This window comes from Aulostomus chinensis, chromosome 2, assembly GCF_037954235.1.
Source record: "Aulostomus chinensis isolate RoL2024-O1b breed Wild chromosome 2, RoL_Achi_v1.0, whole genome shotgun sequence".
Lineage (NCBI taxonomy): Eukaryota > Metazoa > Chordata > Actinopteri > Syngnathiformes > Aulostomidae > Aulostomus > Aulostomus chinensis.
Window position 1 is genome coordinate 630,322 of NC_141321.1, and position 21,975 is coordinate 652,296.

The window sequence follows — 21,975 nt, forward strand, 5'->3', positions numbered from 1 at the left end:
AGCAGACAGTTGACTGTAATGAAGCTTGTGTGTGTGTGTGTGTGTGTGTGTGTGTGTGTGTGTGTGTGTGTGTGTGTGTGTGTGTGTGTGTGTGTGTGTGTGTGTGTGTGTGTGTGTCACCAGTGTAAGTGTAGGTGGGGGTGCTGGTGAAGCTGACAGATTAGTTCCTCTTCTGTTGGCTCCTGGATCTGCTCCCTGTAGATAGAAAAATAGATAGATAGATATAGAGAGAGAGAGAGAGAGAGAGAGAGAGAGAGATCCCAGGATGACATCACTACGGGTTTATTCCTGTTCTAATTGGTCGACAGAGTCAACATACTTGAACATGAGCTGAACAGACGTGTCGTATCTGATCTTCTCCACGTCAGTGACAGAGCAGCTGTGACTGCGGTCCCACTTATAGATGAAGTTCTGTCAAGAGACCAGGAGCAAAGGTTTGGGTTCAGTCATGCTGCACCGGAAGACTCTTTGGACTACTTTTCTTATGTGAACGTTCACACATTTAGCACACAACAGTTCACCTGCAGCGGGGCCTTCAGGAGGCAATGCATGACACTATAGTTTTGGATTTTGTTATGATTGACTCTTGTCTCTTACTTGTCTTCCAGTTTGTCTGATCTTTTGGGCTTCAGCCTTCATTTTTAAGGTCCCTAACTTCTGTTTGAGATATTTGTTCTTCACCCGCCAATGTTTTGTTGTTCCACTTTTGCAAGTACTTGGACACATACACACACACTCAAACACATTCATGTATGACATATGAAAGGAACTTAAGTTAAAATTGATCAACAAGCTTCAGTAGATATGAGCATCTGGAAGGCGTTTGCACAGTGGAGAGCATCTGCACTGTAGCGAGCGTCTGGAAGGTAGCAAGCATCTGCCACACTCATGTCAAGGGACTGTGCTGGAGAGTGAAACTGACCTCTAAGATGAGCGCCACAAACAAGTTGACCCACATGACTGATGAGGTGAACCACCAACACACAAAGTAGATCTTTGCCCACCTGAGAAAATATCATTATCAACATCATCATCATCGTAATCATCATCATCTTCCACATCACCACAATGCTTTTCTTACCCGGTGGTGTGTCTGGTGTATGCATCCATGAAGGCCTGCCAGTTGTTGATGACCATGATATCATACAGTAGAATGATGGATGCCTGATAGCAAGTAAACATACATGTTTCTTCTTCTTCACTTTGATTTTGGGTAAAACACTGCAGTGAAAAAACATTTTAATACAGTGATGCTGGACTTTCTGTGAGATTTCTCTTGTGTGTCAAAGTCTTGCCTCTCATCCCTCATCATCCCACCTCCAGCCCACCAGCCCCTTCCTGTCCTGGATCATCAGGAAGCTCAGTGAGTCATCATCACTGCCAATATACATGCACCTACAACGTCTGATGTTCATGGCTGGTTGTTCGCCACACCAGCCACCCTCTGCCTCAAACATCACCTCAACATCTTCATATCTTCATCATCATCTCACCCCCCCCAACCCCTACCAGTGTCTGGGTGTCATTCAGCCCTTGGGATGGTAGGTAAACTGATGAAGATGTAACTCACAGCAAAGTCATCAAAGTTGTTGGGCCAGTAGCCTAGCTGTTCATAGGTGCCACATTCCATACTGAAGTTAGAGGTGATGTTCTCCATGGTTGTGTTGGACAGCACACTGGGACACACATACACACAGAACCACACACCATCACTACCCAAGCACAAGCTTTACCAAGCCGTCAGTAGTGCTGGAACTGTGTTCCTCCTACCTTGTCTGTGGAGGAGGTTTGATGGCTCCTTCAAACAGCCAGATGCCCAACACAGCAAAGACATAGTAGACCACCTGCAGAAAGCACATGGTCAGAACATCCAACCTTTACATGACATCACTGGTCTCATTTCCAGCAGAAAGACAAAATACAGGATGGGAGCATCATCTCAAGTCATGAATGAGGTTAATGAAGTCATTCACCTAGGATGAAAGCATGAAATGGCAAAGTGAAAGATTTTCACTTGAAAATGGTACGCAAAGCTGAAGTGTGCTGATGTCACTCACCACGAGTATCCCTGCAAAGGCTCGGAGGTTCTTCACCAGGTCCAACAGAGTACTGGCAACCAGCGCCATCAGCTGCAGAAGGAGACTCCAGCGTGAGGTTGAGGAAGTGAAATGAATCCTGCCGGTGTGTCCATGCATGTTTCTATTACACTCTTTGACACACCTTATTCACTTCCCAAAACTATCCAGTCAATATCTGTTGACATGATGCTATCATCTGACTGGTTTGGATGTTGTTGTGCCAACTCAACCAGGTCAAGAGATTAATTCAGAGATGTGACAATTAGTCCAGCTGAAGAAGGCTTTCGGCCTGTGAGGCCTAACACCCCTTTACAAAGCCTGAATTCAAGTGACCACATGCTCTTGAACAAAGGATCGTAAAAGAGGGGTGATGACTCTGGCCACTGGCCCCCCTCTGAGAACCTGGCCACTGACCACATCCAAGAACCTGTCAAATGCTATTGGCTGAGAGCCAGTATCATCACACAGGAAGTGACATCATCAGCCTCCACATATCAACTTCAGCGCGAAGAAGATTCTCTCTCTCTGTGATTTTCTTCTCTCAGTGGTTTTCTTCCCTTGGGTGGTTTGCAACGTCTTCAGAAGATTCAACCCTCCGGTTCTCCACCTCGGACCTCGAGTACAGTGCAGCAACGACAGAGACCCCACAAGGACAACTCTCTCCCTTCTGTTCACTCGTCCAGAGAAGCCACCGTCGAGCCACACAATCCACGTGAACCGGTCCCTGGTGAAAGAAAGCTCATCCCAGCTTCTTCATCCTTCCCACCAGTAACTCCAGCAGACCCTGAAGGCTGCCCGCCGCTGCTCTGCTGCCCTCCGAGTCGAGCCAAACCGCGCTCCAGAACACGGGAACCGAATACCTTACAGCTCCACCGGGTCAAGTAAGGATTCCTTTAACTAGGCATTTTCTGGGCAGAGAAATAGCTTAGTGTGTTGTATAATGTCTATGAATGCTCTGTTTATGTGACGGAAGTCCTGTAATTAGCAGAAATTACATAGCATTATACATTATTTATTGATGTTAGTTATTAATAACCGTGACATCTCAAGAAAGGGGCTGCAAGGTGGTGCAGTGATCAGCACTGTGGCCTCACAGCAAGAAGGTTCCGGGTTCGAGTCCCGGCTCGGGCGCGGGATCTTTCTGTGTGAGTTTGCATGTTCTCCCTGTGCCTGCGTGGGTTCTCTCCGGGTATTCCAGCTTCCTCCCACAGTCCAAAGACATCAATTTGGGGACTAGGCTGATTGATACTCTAAATTGACCGTAGGTATGAATGTGAGTGTGAATGGTTGTTCGTCTCTGTGTGTTGGCCCTGTGATGGACTGGCGACCTGTCCAGGGTGAACCCTGCCTCTCGCCCGTAGATGCTGGGATAGGCTCCAGCCCCCCCGCGACCCTTACTAGTAAGGAATAAGTGGAAGATGACGATGGGTGGACATCTCAAGAAGGTGTTACCGTTTATTAATACTGCACAAGTGTGTTAACACACATTTTTGGGTTTTCCTTTGTCCTCTCTCTCTCTCTCTCTCTCTCTCTCTCTCGCTAAGCGCTCCGCTTAGTTATTAACATTCCATAAGTTCTACCTCCACGGTACTAACTAGTGGCTAGCTAGCGTCAGCTAACTAGCCTAGCTGTCAACCCTGCTGCAACGCTAACTCCCCCTCCCCTTCCTCACTCCCACGTTTACACACACACACACACACATATTATCACTTGTGTCTTTCGTTTAGATAACCGTTATACCAACGGGTTGCTGATTGATGGATGCACTGTGTTAATAAATACATTTTTATTATAAGAGAGAAGTTGTAGTATCTTTTGTGTACGAACTTGTGGTCACGTGTCTAAGCAACAGCAGTGCTCTGATCTCCTCCTCCAACATCAGAGCTGTCCCTTGGTAGTTAATGTTACAGAATATTGACTGTTAGTGGATAAACTCTGTTAGAGACTGATAACTGTTACAAGTTTGGTCGTAGTTTAGTTTCCCTGAACTCATCAGGGTGGTACCCCGAATAATTAATATTTAATATTAATTAATAATTTATTTAATTATCGCTTATCATTATTTTGGACCAATTCACTCTTCAGCGCACAACAATGTTTAGTGCTGTGACTGTCTCTCATCACACCATGATTATTTCGATCTTTGAGTTGTTGCATGTTCTCTCCATACAACCACAGCATTTGAGGCACCCATGAGGCTTACTGAATAAAGAGCTGCCTGCCATCTACCTTGATATCTGGGATGATGCGCAGGAAGCGGAAGACGATCAGCATGTTGACAAATCGGACCATCTCCCACAGAGACATGACACCCTCTGAGGATGGCTCCCTGGGGTGACAGACAGAAAGACAGACAGACACACACACACACACACACACACACACACACACACACACACACACACACTGTCAGCACTAAAGAGTTTTGGTGGTCTGTCCTCCTGAGCTCAGACTGATACAGTCCTGCTGTTCAAACATAATTTGAATGACAAACTTGGACTGACTTCAGATGAAGGAAAGAAAATGTAAACGCACCATTGAGAATAAGGAAGTCGGTACATGGCGTAGATGGTGATCTGCAAGACCTGAGTGGAAATACTCTCATTCAATACATGTTGCTTTTTTAAATCATGTTTGCATATTAAGATATTATGGCATGGAACATGTGTGTGTCCAAATATCATCCTGTCTTTGCAGTATCATTACTCCTGAAGCAGGTCTTCCCAACAAACTCTGATGTCTGCAGTAAACAAGTGTAATGTTTTACATATTTTGATCAGTCTCACTATTACACTGGACCACTGCTGCACTCAATCCACAAAATAGTGGCAGAAAATAGTTAGTAATTATCTCCATGATTAAAAAAAGATGGAGTACATCATTTAGGATCAAAATAGCAGATTGTGACAGAACACATGCAGATGATGCTGTGTGTGACTGTCATCATGGTGATCACTTCAGAGACGCAAAGGACTCACAGGCAGGAGAAAGACCATCTCTGACAAAAAAACTTCCTATTACTATGTTGAATTACACAGAAGTGTTTCATTTTAATTAGCTGGTTGTCCTGATTCAGACATGTGAAGACATGGTGATGCTATAAGAATGAGCCTGTGAGGACTGTGAATACATACAAGTAGACTTGCGAGTAACACAGCTTCGTGATTAATTGAGCAATTGGGCTACAATGCATTCTACAGGCTCATTTAAGATATTTAAGCTAAGTACACGCTGGTTTATTTAAGTGAGGGCCTTTACATAATGACAGACATTGACAATGACATTTATAGGCTTATTAATGGTGAAGACAAGCAGTTTATATCAATGTAGCATATCTGCCCTATATAGTTATGTTGTAGAATCATCTTGTGTTGGTAGCAAACATGGCGCCCATGATTTGAGTTTGCCAAACTCTCTCTACATATGGCTCTGCTTGGAGTCAAGGGCGACACCTTGTGGTAACCTTTGGAGCAGCGGCCCAACTGGTGGCTTCATAACCATGTGGTCTCAGCAGCTTTACATTGACAAGATCAACACTTGAACAATGGTGTCAGACTCAGTGTTGGAAAAAAGGAACTTCAAAAAGGCATCATGGCATTAACTCCAAAAGGAATATGGAACGGGGGATTTGGAGCATGCCGAGTCCCCCAATAGGAGGTAAGTGGTACTTACCAGCAGCAGGATGGTGAGGAAGCCATCAAAGACATTGTTCCTGAAGGAGAGGTAGCCTCTCCATCCGAAGGCAAATATCTTGGCGCACACCTCAAACAGGTAGTAGACAATGAAGCACAGGTTGATGATCTGACAGGTAATGAGAAGAAGACAACATGAACTTTATTAATACCTACAGAACAAGACAAAGTCTACAGAAGCTGCTCAAGCAGTGAAATGTACAACCTGTCCTGTGATGGGGGTATGGACCCCTGCCCTAAACTCCCTTTGACAAGCCAACAAGAGCAGACCAGGCCTTGGTGTGACAGATTTGAAATCACAAACAAAGTCACCACAGGAAAGAAGTGAAAGGTGTGTAGCAGCTTGGTGTGTAAAGAAATAGTTGTGGTGAAAGCAGCACTGAGATGGTACAACAACGATTGAGTCTGGGTATGAAGCGATAGAAAGTCATGGAAGTTACCAGCAAACATGATTAGCTTTCATTCCTCCGTGTAGATCGCTGTTAATGGGACTCTGACTGCTCATCATACTGAAGCTCGACCACACGAGTGTCAAGGCCACAAATTACCATGTTTACTGGGCTTTATGTTCCTGTGTGTACAACATTGTCATGTGACCCAATGCTGATTAAAGAGCTGCAGGGTCCCCAACAAGATCATCATCATCAACCTCAGTAAACACATGTAGACCCTCTGTAATTGTGTGTTGAGCCTCACCTCCATGTAGTGATTGTCTCTCTCTGATGTGGACATCTCAGAGCTCAACACCAACACAGTCTGCAACCCACAGAGGTCAGGAGGTCATGTGAGCATGCACTTGCCAGCTGGACAGGTAGAGGACTCATGGTGGAGGTGAAGCATGATGACAGTAAAATTTATCACTTGTGTGTTTGTGTATATGTGCACGTGTTTGTGTTACTTACACATATACATAAGACATTGGCAAGTGCCACCACGTTGCCAAAGATAGTGAGGTAGTAATGACTGAAGATCACCTGGAGCCTCTGCAGGAGTGGTGAGTCATACTGGGGCAAGGGAGGGTGCTAGGACACACACATACACTGGTGTGAAATATGAGACGGGACATTTAATATTTCCATCAGTGTCTCAGGAAACAAAATTCTGAACCAACAGTGACAGTTAGTGCTGATGTGTCAGTTCTAGTGTGAATAAACTTATAAACTTGTGTATAGAGGAAACAATTCTGTGTTGATCTACCTCCTTGATGCGGTCTTTATCCAGTTCATCAAATATCTTCCTGAACTGCTCTGTATCCATGAAGCCAACACTCTCATACTGACGCGCCTCCTGACTTGATGAACATCCAAACAGAGAAGGAGAAGAGAGGGAGAAGAGAGGGAGAGAGAGAGAGAGAGAGAGAGAGAGAGAGATTTCCTTTAAAATATATGTGTACCTTACATCTGTGTGTATATGCAGCTGATGGGTCTAGTCAGTTCCTCAGTTTTATTACTGATGTAACAACTCCATTTATTGGACAAGAGCCCAACCTGAATTTGTCCACACCAAAGCACACTGAGATGTCTGCCTCTGTCAAACTGTTTTATGGTGCTTGACCCAATATTGGATTAGTGACCCAGTTGTTCATCACCATTTCATTTTACCACACTGACCCAGTCACTGTTCTGCTCTGTCCTTGACCTCATTGTTTTACCAATGCCAAGGAGCTTCACCAGGACAGGGTAGTGAGGAGGCAGGTTCACTTTATCTCCTGTTCCCCCTCCTCCATGAGCAGCAGCAACTATGACCCCCGCTGCCCACTCACATGGATTGCCAATTAATCAGGGTCAACAAAGGTAAACAAACCATCAGTCCCTGTGACAGTAAGCTACACAGCATGACAGGGACCTCTCAACCTTAGAGACCTCACCCTGTGAACAACCGCATCCAGTTGTTGTGTTGTCAAATGCCTGACCAGGTAAATCACTGATGCTGGTGTGGGGAGCTGCTGCTCTCAGGTTCTTGGATAAGCATGAGTGTACAGAGTGAAAGGACGCCAGCTCTGACCGTAGTGATGGCTACTCTGTAGTAGCTCTTCATCTGGACCCTCGACAGCACCTGCAGCACCGAATCCACGTTCACAAGTTCCCTGACAGAGAAAACACAAAGTTTGCTGGTATTCACCATTGTAAGGACTCCATGAAACCTAAAAGCCAGGACAGGTTAGTGAGGAGGCAGGTTCACTTCATCTCCTGTTCCCCCTCCTCCATGAGCAGCAGCAACTATGACCCTTGTCCCGCTGCAGTACATTTGCCCTAAAATCATGTTTCTATTATGTCAAACTTTTTCTGTTCCTGTTTATTACACAATAAAGACTGTGTGTGTGTGTGTGTGTGTGTGTGTGTGTGTGTGTGTGCGCGCGCGCTTACTCTGCAGCCCCCTGAGCTCCTTGACAGCTAAGGACTTGGAAAGCAGCTCGAATTCCCAGTCGCCTCCTGATGATGGAAGTTTGGACTGACATCTGGACCCAAACATTGTATTGTTTCTTTAAATGCATTTTAGCACTCATGTGCTCACACTGAATGCTAAGGGATTTTTTTAGTACACATGATTGGCTCACCACTGGTTTACAATAGTCAATATACCACCACTGGCATGTTAGTTTCACAAACTCCACGACTCACCAGCAAATATCCCCTGAACTGGTTAAAGATGATGGCCGTCAGGAGGTTCATCAGACAGTAGGTTCCTGCAGAGAATCACAGGTTCACATGTCCATGGAGTCTATCTATTATAACCATTGTAACACTAAACAGAGAGACAGAAACAAGCAGTAAGAAGATTTGTATTAGCTAGCTTATAGTTGCTCATATCATGCTGAAATTGATTGCTTGAGTAACCTGTCGGTGTTAGAATTAGTAGCTAGTTGTTGTTATTGTTTGCTGTATGTCCTCTGTCCCCCTATCTTTCTCTCCACTCATCTTTCTCCTTCCAGCCTGTCCATGTCCCTTCCTGTCACTCTTTTCTCTTTGTCCTTTATCTCAGTCCCTCTTTTTTCTGTATATCTGTTTTGTTTCCATTATCTGTCTGTGTCTCTGCCCCGCTTTCCTTCTTTCTTTCCCCCTAACTAGTCATAGCAGAGATCCGTCCCCATTGAGCCTGGACCTGCTCCACGTTCCTGCCTGCTAAAAGGAAAGTTTTCATCTCTGCTGTCTCAGATGTTCTTGCTCATGGAGAATAGTTGGGTGTACATTTTTGTAGTGACTTGGCTGTTGTGACTTTACAAATAAAATTGTGTGTGAGCAGTTACATGCAGTAACAGGTATTTAGGAGTAGTAAAAACCTGTAACAGCAAGTTAAAATTATTTATGAGTAGTACAAGCTATGACAAGCAGTAAAATGAGCAGTAACAAGTATTGGTAAATAGTAACAAGCAGTAATGAGTAATGAGGAGCACTAATGAGCAGTGACGAGCAATAAAAAGTACTGACAAGCAGTAAAGAACTGTAAAAACCAGTGACAAACAGTAACAGGTATTAACAAAGAGTAACAAGCAGTAACATGCTATAACAAGCAGTGATGAGCAGTTACAAGTAGTAATAAATATTTACAAATAATAACCATCAGTAACATGTAGTAACAAGCTGTAATTCACAATAGCAAGTATTGACAAATAGTTATGAGCATTAAAAAGTAACAATGAAGACTAATGAGCAGTAACAAACATTTAAATGTACTGATGAAGAGAAACGAGCAGTAACAAGTTTTGATGACGCGTGACAAGCAGTAAAAGGTATTGATGGAGTAATAAGCAGTAACGTGTAGAAAGAAGCAGTGATGGGCACTAATGAGCAGTGGCTAGTATTGATGAAGCGTAACAAGTAGGTTTTCGGCTCCATCAAGTCAAGCAACTAGTTTGATTGTGTTTGAAGGCATGACAGGCCATATGGGTTCATCATCAAATGGGAGCCTCATGTCACGCTTGTTCCAATATCTTCATTTCATGTAACAAGAACACAGCTAGAGTGACACAGAATTGCTGCTCACCTATTACACTGAAGGTGATGAAGAAAATGGCATAGCCTCTGTTAAGGGTGTAGGCAGGTATCATCACTGTGAAAGGACAGAACAACTGTTGAGGAAGAGGTGACAAACAGTGCGACAACTAACACTGTTGAATCATGTGACTGGGAAGGTACCATCTGGGTTGTTGGCTGTTGTAAGCAGCACCAGCAGAGACGTAAGAGATGTAGGCAGGTTTCTAAAATACAGCTTCCACTCCTCATTCTTTTTTGGATCCTGAACACCACACACACACGCGCACGCGCACGCGCACACGCACACGCACACGCACACGCACACACACACACACACACACACACACACACACACACACACACACACACACACAAGAGGAGACAAAGACCATCAGACACTCCAGAGGTTGACCGTGCAGCATAGAAAGTGTCATGGGAAAGAGGCACTGATTATGGATCGCTAACTGAACACAGTGCAGACAGGAAGAAGGCCTACAGGCAGGGGTTGAATTATACCCAGAGAGCTATGGGGGCTGCCAAAAAAACTGGCCCCCATAGCTCCCCATTTGGCTCCCATAGCTCCCCATTTGGTGCCTAAATTGGGGTCCCTTTTTAAAAAACTTGGCACTTTTTCTACCGAAATTGTCATCATTTGAAGCCAATTTCAGAGAATATATCTATTTTAAAATTAACAGCACGATTTAACTGTTGTGTGATGTCCTTATTCAGTCTTACTCTACTCTAATATAAAAAAAAAATTAATTTTAAAAATAATTTAATTTAAAAAATAATGTAAAATCTAATTTAAAAAATAAATTAAAGAAATAAACCAGTGTACCAGTGAGTGACCTGTACAGTACTGTCACGATGAAACTGTAGCTTTTCCTATGTAAACCGCTATTCAATCAATCAATCAATCTTTGCCGAAAAGGTTTTGACCTTCATCATTGGTCGCACTGGTAATTAGCCGAGCTAACGTTGTTATTTAAGTCTGATCTCTCAGGTCCAGGAGGAGCACTGTTGCCCAGCCCACAGCCGGTCTCGTCAGCTGTCGCCGTGCTGGATGCTGTTTGTTTAATTTTTATTCTTTTTATGTTTTTTGTGAAGCCAAAATTTTCAAGGCTTGTTGTTGTCTGTTTTGGTCACGGCCTTTTTGGTGGCATTCCGTCTACTCGCTATCGATCGCTAATGTGGTCTGACAAATTGTGTCAATAAAGCTTCATTGCATTGAATGCAACACTCGCGCTAAACGGAAGTGAATGGGGAAGGAAGATATTATGAAGTTAAGTGCTGTATTAAAATTTTAAAAAAAAAAGTAAAAACACATGAAACAATTTATGGGCAGTAGGAACCAGAATTTAAAAAAAAAACCACAGTCACGCCACACACAAAAAAAGGCACCCATAGAAAAGACCCCCACAGGGGGTCTTATCTATGGGTGCCGAGACTTTAGCTATGGGAGCCAAGCCCCCACTGGCCCCCCTTAATTCGAACCCTGCATACAGGCCTGAGGATCTGCTCTCAAAAACCAGCTCCAGTGTTTCAGGTGTGAGAGTTCCAAGGTTCAAAGCCTTTAAGATGGCTCAGGTCCTACCAGTGCAGTACAGCAGTTGTGTGTCTTAAACATGGTGTGTCATCCCCATCCTGAACTCACCTCTGTTTTTGGAAACAGCAGCATGCCAATCATAGTAAAGAGGCAAAGGTGAAGAGCCAGCAGCAAGATCACACTGCAGGAAGAAGAGGTTATAGGGGACAATAACTGAGACTGGTGGGAATGTTAATGAACATGATGATGTCACATTGACTTTTTGCATATAAAATTTCATCACTTCATTGGTTCACGCTATTAGACGTAAGAGTGAAACAATTAGAGTGTGAATTCAGGTGTTATGGCTAAAAAAAAAAAAGATTAGTGAGGTTTACAGTGACCTGTAACTGGAATCAGCTCATCTTTGGCCCAAGTGAGTATTCCTCTGTTACCAGGGAGTGACCAACAGATCATAAGGGCCAGAAACACTTACACAAAAACACAGTAGATTTTGGGGGTCATCTGGTTTGGAGGAAATCAATGAGAACAAATAATCTTATCAAAGTACTGACTGCCTTGTAAAGCTTTGCCTACCTAAACTTCCCTGAGAATGCATGATAAAATATAATGTTAATAAAAGCACCATGTATATATTTCTATTGACAACAGTGAACATTTCAACTAGCAACATGCCTATGGTTGACTAGTAACACTGACTAGTAACTCTGACAAGTAACATTGACTACTAACGTTGACTTGTAAGTTTGTAATGTTAACTAGAAACATCAACTTCTAATGTTGATTTGTGGCACAAACTAGTAACGTTAACTAATTTTGACTAGTAAAGTTGACTAAATATAGCAAAGACATCTCCACTGCTGTGACAACGTGGCATCACCTTCTAGTCAGCGATTCGACCTCAGAAGTGACAATCTGAGTGAGAGAATGTAAATCCACCTGGAGATGGCAGACAGGCAGCACAGTGATACCTGGCGATTTCTGGTAGAGTCCTCTTGATGCACTTGAGAGTCTTCTTCATCAGGGAGGAGTTTTGGAGGAGGAAGAACGGGCGGATGATTCTCCGTACTCTAAGTCTCTGATCAGTGAAGACAAGAGAACATCAGCTCTGGACATTCACATGTTGAAATAGAGAGAGAGATAAAGAGAAAGACAGAAACAGAGAGAGAGAGTGTGTCTGTGTGTGTGCGTGTGTTTCTGTGGTTTACAGCATGGCAGAAGCATGGAACAGATCAGTCAGAACTCATTTTCTTTACAAGAATTGTAGGATTTGTTTGTTTAATAAGAAATATGCTTAATAAGTCTAACCTCATCGCAGACCATGCTGACAGACAGCACCCAGTCAATTATGGAGACTGTGATGACCACGGTGTAGCCAATCAGCCATTTGCTCTTCCTGAACTCTTCCCAGCCAATCAGATAGCTCTGAAGACAAACCAGGGCCATTGAGTAACATCCTGTCTTTAGTGGGATGCCATTACATGTTTTGCCTTTTTTACCTTCACAGAAAGATCAAGAGAGAAGACAAGGAGGCAGAAAATCTCTATGCTCTCAGTGAGGCCACACAGGGGCTCCCAGGGTGGAGAACGATACCGGGGGTCAGAGGAGACGGACAGGGAGGACGGGCGTTCCACAAAGGCCAGCAACAACATCACTGCAATGGTCAGGCCCAAGCCCCTGTACAGTTGGAGACAGGGTAGTGAGTGGGCAGATGGGTGTGGGGGAGACACTCAGAAGGTAGGTAGGGTCGTCAAAGGGTACTGTAGCCCTGGCTACTCCTGTAGCTTCCCCCTCACTGTCTGAATGTGTCTGAATGTGTTGTTAAGATGAGTCTGCAGACTAGCGATGCACAAAGAATAAAGTATTGAACATTTCAACACCAACTTCCTGGTAATATGCTGCCCCTTCTGCTCTGGAGTGAGAACTATAATGCACTGGCTGGTTCACTACCAATTGTATGTTAAACACACTACAACCCTTGTTTTCCTCAACAACTGTGAAATGATTGAATGACTTTTTTTGTTTGTTCCAACAGTAGACTAATGAAGAAGATGCAGTTCTCTCCTGCAGCAATCATTTTTTCGCCAGTTCAAGAAACCTTGCAATTACTATGACATCACATGTGATCTTGATGTTGTAATTTGAGCCTAACAAATATTTTGAGGAGATGTCACAGTTATTGTATGTTGTTTCTCTGGAGCTTTAGGACTGTTGGTCAGTGAATCTACAGAGAAATCAATAAAATGAACAGTGAGTGTACTTTGTCCAGTCAAGTCAAGTTAATTTTATTTGTATGGCTCCAAATCACAACAACAGTTATCTCATGACTCTTTACTGGTAGAGCAGGTCTAATACCACGCTCCTTCAATGAATCTACACCCAACAATTCTCCATGAGCAAGCACATCCTGCAACAGCGGCGACAAAAATCTTCCTTTTAACAGGCAGTAACATCGAGCAGATCCAGACTCAATGGGGACGGCCATCTTGCTTTGACTGGTTGGGGGGAAGAGAGCAGGAGAACGGGGCAGAGACAAAGACAGATAATGGAGGACGACAGATACACAGAAGAAAAGAGAGGGACAGAGATAAAGAGAGAGAGAAAGGGATAAAGAGAGACAAACTTACCACTGACATATTCTCGAGTAGTACCACCGATAGAGGTGCAGTGATCTGGCATCCACACGGTGGTTAATGGAGCGATACTGGGAGCAAACAAGTACACTATTAAACAAAGCACTTCAGACACACAGCAATGCAGTAAAAAGCAACAGAGCCAGTGAAAAGACCGCCAAAGACAAAAAGTAAAGCCAACCCAAGCACAGGGGGGACTTAAGGGTACATTCAAAAAGTCCCCTTTTTCTCCCTTTCCTCCCCTCTTGTCCTGCAGCCTGATGGAAAAGGTCATGGGGTCAAGGAAAGGTGGATAGTAGAACTTCTAAGAAAGTAAGAGAAGATGACTGTGATGCTGAGAGAAACCAACCATACTAAACAGTCTCCACTGCAACTGACAATGGCCTCATTAAACTACAATCCTCTGTAGCTGGACTACAGAGTGCACTTCATAGATACTTTAAGAAAAAACTCTTTAAGATGGTTTGCCACACTGTGGGAATGTGTCACCAAGTCATCTGACCACAGACTCTTTTTGACATTAAAACGCGAACACTTGTGCATATGGAGTAAGTCCATTTGCAACTAATAAATGATCAGAAACTAGCAAGGACACCAGCACTGCTTTGTTCCGGTCACAAGATAATGTCCACTGTATTTAGGAGTGGTCCTGAAAACTTCCACTAGTAGCAAAGGTAATACAAGGCAGAGCCAGCAGAAGGACAGAGAAGCTGAAGGGATCTGTTGAAGCAGGTGCTCTCAATATTCAATACTAAATCATGATCAACAACACAAGTGAACATTCACTTACCAATCTATGGTACAGATAAAGCCTCCCTTCCCGTGCATTTCTACACACCTTCATACACGTTGGACCTTCTTACTCAAAAGGCGTGATAGTGACTGTCAGATGGAGGATAGTTACATACAGAAGGCCTCAAGTCCTCCACACTGTGTCTGCCTTGAAGCACTCATATGCTTTAAAAATAGAGACAAGAAAGTGAAAGCTCTGGTCTTACCTGCTGGGCGTCCTCGATGAACACAACCGCTTGTTGGATGTAGAGGTCTCCATCACCTGTGGACAGAGAGACAAGTAGCAGCCCCATCTGAACTCTTCCTTTGACTCAGAAGAGGAAGATCATCTCAATGTTTTGAGACTAAGAGGAGGACAGAAAGTTCTCAATGTGCTATTTTAGTAAAGCAAACGGAAACTGGAAGAGATGTTGTCAGTGGAACTGGTTGGATTTCAAGTGTGTTCCTTCAGGCAAACTGGGACACAGCGGCATGATATGGTTAAGGTGTGTCTCCATCTCTGCTAAAACACCAGGGGCCAGATTATTCAGTAACACAAATTCCAGTGAGGTCCTAATCCCCAAACAGCGCAGGTGGATGAGGCTGTATCTGCAACTGACCCACTAATAGGGCGCACATCTAGAAACAGAGACACAGTCAGATGATGAGGATGATTATGATTATCAATATCTACAAATAGCAGCACACTGAGGAAAATGTAGTAAGTGTGCAAGTAACCCACTGATAACACAGTCTAAACTTGTTATTGGTGCAACCCAGACTGGAGAGACTCATGTTCTTAGCCCTCTATGGCAGGAACCAGAAAACATCCATGATGCCAGTAACAACCACTGACTGTAGAGTAAAAATGCTGGTCAGACCTTCCTGCTCTGATTCCTGACGCCAATGTTAACCTGACTTCAAGCTGCATTCTCTCTCATGGCCAGACCACATTGTTGGGCCAACACAACCAGGAGAACAGATTCATTCAGATATTTGACAATTAATCCATCTGCAGAAAGGACTTTGACCTTTGAGGCCTAACACCCTTTCTGAAGCCTGCATTAGGAGTGACCACACGCTCTTAAAACAAAGGGTCGTAAAAAGGGGGAACACTCTGGCCATTGACCCCCCCCAAAACTTGCGCCCCGCTTGACCGGAAGTTCGCGTGACGCGCCGCTATTGGCTGGTTTTATATTGTCACTCGCCTGACAATATAAAACTTCCAGTCAAGGAAAATCCGACCTCTCCTCAGCCCTCTCGGACATCGAGCTGGCAGTACAGCGACGGCGAGAACTCCACAAGCGGACATCTCTACCCCCCTGTCCATAGTCTTGAGCCACGCTACCCACGTGAACTGGTTCCCAGGTCCAGAGCCCAATCCGCGCTCTGGACCAACGGAGATCGAATCCCTTACCACTCCACCGGACCAAGTAAGGATTCCTTTAACTAGGCATTTTCTGGGCAGAGAAATAGCTTAGTTGTGTTTGTGTGATGCTCTATTTATGTGACGGTAGTCCTGTAATTAGCAGATACTATTACATAGAATTATACAGTATCTATTAATGTTAGTGTTAATAAATGTAACATTTCAAGAAGGTGCTACATGTTATTGATCCTGCACAAGTGTGTTAACACGTTTTTTTGGGTTTACTTCTCTCTTTCTCTCTCTCTCTCTCTCTCTCTAGCTTCGACCGTTAGCCGCTGCCGACGCTCACTGGTTGCTAGGCAACCAGGTTCCACCCTCCCTTCCTCCTTCTCTCCTTCACACACACACACCCACACACACGCTCCCTCACTCATACACGCTCACACATATTATCACTTTGTATCTGTTGGTTAGATAGAACCGTTATACCAACGTGTTGCTGATTGATTGATGCATTGTGTTTAATAAATACTTTTATTATAAGAGGAAAGTCGTAGTGTCTTTTGTGTACAAAAGTGTGGTCACATGTCTAAGTGATAGCCAGTGCTCGGATCTCACCCTTCGAATATCAGAGTTATCCCTATTATTTGATATTACCGAATATTGACTGTTTAGTGGATAAACTCTGTTTGAGACTGATAAATTTTCCCAAACTTGGTCAACATTTCAGTTTCCCTGAACTCATCAGGGTGGTGCCCCGAATAACTAATATTTAATATTAATTAGTAATTTATCTAATAATCAATAATTATATCCATAGTTATCGATTATCATTATTTTTGACCAATTCGCTCTTCAGCGCACAACATCATCTATGGTTAAAAAAAGAGATTGATTATGTAGATTTTTTGGAGACAGTTAACATCTTCTCATGTGATGAGTTGATGGTGTATATCGCTAGTTTCAAACCCTCTTTAATCCAGCAGTCTATTTAGGAATCTATGGCTCCACTTAGAGTCACAGAGTGGAATAGAAGCTTCTTCAACCTTTTGATTGACAAACATTAGCACTCCTCTCAAGCTCCACACACATGGAAAATCAAAATCAGTGTTGGAAGGGTGACATCACATTTGCTCCATATACTTCAGGGATGAGGTATTTTGGTAGTCCAACTGGAAGTTAGCATGGCAGGGATGAGGTACTGTAGTAGTCCAATAGGAAATTATTATCGCCATGCTTTCCTCCTCCAAAAGTCAAAATACAATGGTTCGGAGTGCAAAGGTAACATTAGCCTATGAAGGAACAACACCACAGTCACATGACACAACAACTATCATCCTGTCATCCATCATGAACACCTCCCAACCCCTGCATCACATTGTGGAGACCCTGAGCAGCTCCTTCAGCTCCAGTCTGCTGCACCCTCAGTGCAAGAAGGAGCACCACCACAGATCATTCCTGCCTGCAGCCATCAAGCTGTAAAACTACACCCTGGGAACATTGACATTCGTGTGTCTGTTTACAGCAATGTGCAATAATGGTGCAATAAAATATTCTTATTTATTCATTCTTCATGTAAATATACTTTTGTTTATGTCTAATATAAATGTTAATATTCATTTTTGTTTTGTTTTTCTTATTTCCTCATTTTTTCCTGTTATTTATATTCACCTTTCTTATTCTCTCTGTAAATGCTGCTGTAACTATTTAAATTTCCCAAGTGTGAGATAAATAAAGTATTCTTATTCTAAACTAAGCTTCAGGTTTCTTCTCTTTCCAGCCTGATCACCTTTAATGACCTCCACAACCTCTGTAGACTCCTTCAGACACATTAGAAACCATATTTATAACCATGCAGAGTGGTTCTGTATATACTGATTTTTTTTTTCACAGAAAAAAAAATCAAATACCTTCAAGTAATGTTAAAGAGGTTTCTGCTTTCATGTCTGAACACATGGACCTTTTGTGGTAGGAGCTAAATTTTGAAATGGAATAAAGCTCCAGGAAGTTGTGCTCTGCCTCACTTTCAGTCTTGTCCACAATCATTCTCTCCCTCTCAATCCAGCTTTTCTTCCTGCCTGGATCCTGGGGCTTTTGGTGATGTGAATTTGAATCGTTTTTTTTTTTACTGTTAATGTCCAAATTGCCTCTCCCTTCACTGTTTACCCCCCATACAGAATCATGTGGTACTGCTTACCATTCAGAGCATACAGGAACCTGGCTGAGGCCATAAGGGGCTCTGGGTAACATAGTTTGGTTATTAATTTTAATGTTCTCACAAGAAGAAAAACCTAATTGAGCCCGTATTTGCAAAGGCTACCACACCATGCATGTGCACATACCAGTGCAATATTTAAATATATTTGGTGACAAGGATTATTGCCTCTACTCTTTCAGGTTTTGTGCTCATGATGTAACATTTAAGTCAGGTAGAGAGTTCGTGATAATTTTGCAGAGATCTCAGAGGCAGACCAACTTCTCTTGGTCTTTTGTTGGTTTTACACATCTTATCAGGCTACTTTTCTGAGAGTGAGGCAGTGGACACATCCTGGTCTCTCTGGTGCAGTCGGGTCCCTCTCAGGCTGCTGGTCCTGACACCATCAACACAGCTATCCCTGAGTCTCAGCAGCTGGACATGAGACATTTGCAGTCTTTCAGACTCAACCCTGTCTCTGCATCTTGTGTCAACAGCTTTCGGAGGGTGTCTCAGGAGAACACTATGAACCATGCTGGCAAGAGGCCACCCGAGGCTTAGAGGGTGAGGCTTTAAGGGAAGTAGGCAAGGTTGAGAAAAAAAAAAAGCTTGCTGATTAAACTTTGAGGTCACACTATTCAGAAGTTCCAGATTATTGCTGCACACCAATGATCTTTCCTATGCAGCCATTACAAATGATGACTCACTTCTGCTCACACTGCTGACTTGATGCGTCATTGTGGCAGTTGACATGGGTGCAATTTACAAGGCTTCACACAGTTTGCTACTGAGACATGCCTCAGCACACACCATGGTGGAAAATGAGTAGCACACGAGTGCTCATTCTTGAGGAGGTGTTCATGTTCTGCATCCATGAAGTATAAGGACTTAAAACATACCTCATCCCTGACAAGATAACTTCTTGTTGGACTGCAAACATACCTCATCCCTGACATGCTAAGGTCCGGTTGGACTGCAAAAGTACCTCATCCCTGACATGCTAAGGTCCGGTTGGACTGCAAAAGTACCTCATCCCTGACATGCTAAGGTCCGGTTGGACTGCAAAAGTACCTCATCCCTGACATGCTAACTTCCTGTTGATCTACAAAACACCTAATCTCTGACATGCTAACTTCTTGTTGGACTTCAAACATACCTCATCCCTGACATGCTAACTTCCTGTTGGTCTACAAAACACCTAATCTCTGACATGCTAACTTCCTGTTGGTCTACAAAACACCTAATCTCTGACATGCTAACTTCTTGTTGGACTTCAAACATACCTCATCCCTGACATGATAACTTTCTGTTGGACTATAAACATACCTAATACATGACATGGTAACTTCATGTTGGACAACAAGAGTACCTCATACTTGTGGTGCTCTCTGGCACTGGTGCAGAGGATTGGCCTCTGATGATGATGGTGCATCATGGAGTCCATCCTCACTTCCTCCTCACTATCTGATCACTGAACCACCTCCATCAATGAAGATGGGCTGTAGTGTATGTGACCCCTACATCCCTGCACACAGAGCTGAAACGCTGGTCCATCAGGACCAAAAGCTCTAGCCTCATCAGCTCCATGACCCTTCCTGATACAGACCCTCATGTTCTTTCCAAATGAAACAACAACACAGACATCTCTGGACTTAACACATGCTACAGTGATCAATACTGAAAATTTTGGTGAAAATTGCTTCTGATGAACAGATATATACCACATATTTGCTTTCATGATCTGTCTTATCAATTCTAATACTTAAACTTTGGTTATTACTTGTATTTCTTCGTTAGAACCCCTGTTTGGTTGAAGCCTGATAGTGACTGACAATTAATGTACTTTGGTACTTTTCAGATTGTCACATTTATTTCGACAGCCTTCATGTTATATTCTGAAGTGAAGTATTTGAAGGTGTCACTTTTAATGCTAAAAACTAGAGGTCCCAAGTGTTAGTCTGTCCCATCCACGTCCTCCTCTCACCTGCGCCCCCCCACGACCCTGCACCAACCTTCGGTCAATGAGTATGACATCCGCCTGCTGCTCTGGGCCCCTGCGGACCCCCGTCCGGACCCATAATGTCCGCAGGCTGCGCTCACACTGTCGTCGAGCAGTCTGTCCGATTCCATCCAGGACCTCTGGCCCCCCACCACTCCCTGCTGCCTCTCAGCTGTCAGAGTGAATGTCGCAGATCAGAGGCAGATTCGTGTCCGTACGTTTGATCACAAACTCACTTACCAACTTTCAGACAGCAGCTCGTCCCGATGTAGGAAGTGTCTCCGGTTCTTCTGGCTCCACCCCTCCTGTCCTCTCGTGTCACCTTACACCCAAACCCCCCCCCCCCCCCCCGCCACGAGCCTCCGGATAACGTCAACGAGGAAGTAACAGCAGCTCAGGGGCGTTTAGAAGGGCAGCACTGGCCGTGGGCCCCCCAGCGTCCTACTTAGATGAGCAAGCATCCTGGAAGCCATTAAAAAGAACTCTAACTATAATGAGTAAAACCTCTTTGCGCCTTTGAACAGAAAAAACACATCAGCATCTTGGTTGTTGTCTAATTTAACCATCGCAGCAATTCAAACAATATGCCATTTTCTTGCTCCGTCATCATCATCATCATCACGAAACAATTCTTTAAAAAAGGCAGACACATACTGTAATACCATCCATACCACCGCCCATTTTCTACCACTTATCCTGTTAAGGGTCGGGGGAGGGGGGCAGAGCCTATCCCAGCAGCCTGGGCATGAGGCAGGGTTCACCCTGGACAGGTGGCCAGTCCATCACAGGGCCAACATATATAGACAGACAGCCTGTCTCTCTTCTGCCATTCCTGTCCAAAATACTTTAGCGTGCAGTCTGCAACAGAGTTTCTGGGCATCTGCAGAAGAACAACCTGATTGACTCCTATCAATCTGGGTTTAGGTGTGAGCCCTCCACTGAAACTGCACTGCTGTCAGTCACAGAATCACTGTGACAAGGCTGGAGCTGCTGGTCAGTCCTCTGTCCTACTGTGGCTGGACCTGTTCACTGCCTTTGACACTGTAAACCATCAAATTCTCCTCTCCACACTCTCTGAACTCAGCATGGAGGATCAGGATCTGTCCTGTTGTGGTTGAAGTCCTACCTCACGGGTAGATCCTTATGTCATGGTGGGGCGAAGTGTCTGAATCACATGGCTTATCGACAGGGGTACCCCTGCTCCTCTCCTTATACACCACAATGAGAGGCTCACATGGCTTCTCTTACCACCACTATGCTGACGACACTCAGCTTTTGCAGTTTTTCCACCTGAAGGTGCAAATGTCTCAGCTTGGATATCAGAGTGTCTGGCTGATATCTCCACATGGATGAAGGAATGCCACCTTCAATTGAATCTGTCCAAAACTCCTCCTTGATTCAGATCAATTTCCATCCATCCATTTTGTACCACTTATTATTATAACATATCGCGTATTATTTTGTAAACTTCTGATGATGTGTTCTGTTCTGAAAGCTCAATGGCACTGGGCTCGATTACGCTTCCTGTGTCGAGCGCAGATTCACTGAGTTGTGCCTCCCATTTCTTCAGTGCCTCCCACATGCGTTCAGACCAAACAAGCTACTGAGACAGAAGCTGCGTGTGAAGCCAGCCCCTTGCAACATGGCCAATGCTCGTAATACAATTGACATCGAAGATCCTCCACCATCCTTCAGATCTAGCGTGTGGAACTACTTTGG

General features: G+C 44.0%; 1 protein-coding gene across 2 annotated transcripts; it reads right to left on the reverse strand.

Annotated features, from left to right (window-relative positions):
• Nucleotides 1-25: 25 nt before the first annotated feature.
• tpcn2 (two pore segment channel 2) lies at nucleotides 26-20,537 on the reverse strand. Of its 2 annotated transcripts, none has more exons than XM_086221825.1 (25): nucleotides 20,270-20,537; nucleotides 14,922-14,977; nucleotides 13,918-13,994; nucleotides 12,790-12,967; nucleotides 12,599-12,715; nucleotides 12,262-12,368; nucleotides 11,399-11,471; nucleotides 9,907-10,006; nucleotides 9,755-9,820; nucleotides 8,392-8,456; nucleotides 8,137-8,228; nucleotides 7,775-7,856; nucleotides 6,968-7,057; nucleotides 6,745-6,792; nucleotides 6,467-6,526; nucleotides 5,751-5,879; nucleotides 4,614-4,663; nucleotides 4,308-4,407; nucleotides 2,058-2,129; nucleotides 1,771-1,844; nucleotides 1,571-1,676; nucleotides 1,082-1,164; nucleotides 923-1,004; nucleotides 320-411; nucleotides 26-195 (listed from the first exon to the last, which is right to left on the reverse strand). In XM_086221825.1, exons 1-25 carry the CDS (start codon nucleotides 20,385-20,387, stop codon nucleotides 117-119), a joined length of 2,196 nt encoding a protein of 731 aa, XP_086077951.1. In that variant the 5' UTR covers nucleotides 20,388-20,537; the 3' UTR covers nucleotides 26-116. The 2 variants fall into 2 exon arrangements, with proteins under 2 accessions (XP_086077951.1, XP_086077942.1); XM_086221816.1 differs by having other exon boundaries at nucleotides 6,673-6,792; nucleotides 20,270-20,535.
• Between the last annotated feature and the right edge of the window lie 1,438 nt (nucleotides 20,538-21,975).

What these genes read in the sequence shown, in the direction of transcription:
- tpcn2 (XM_086221816.1), bottom strand. Translation starts at nt 20,387, where the DNA reads ATGGAATCGGACAGACTGCTCGACGACAGTGTGAGCGCAGCCTGCGGA. An exon ending in TCATCGAGGACGCCCAGCAG is followed by an intron (nt 13,995 to 14,921) that starts GTAAGACCAGAG and finishes GTTTGCTCCCAG; the next exon opens with TATCGCTCCATTAACCACCG. An exon ending in ACAGAGTAGCCATCACTACG is followed by an intron (nt 7,058 to 7,774) that starts GTCAGAGCTGGC and finishes TCATCAAGTCAG; the next exon opens with GAGGCGCGTCAGTATGAGAG.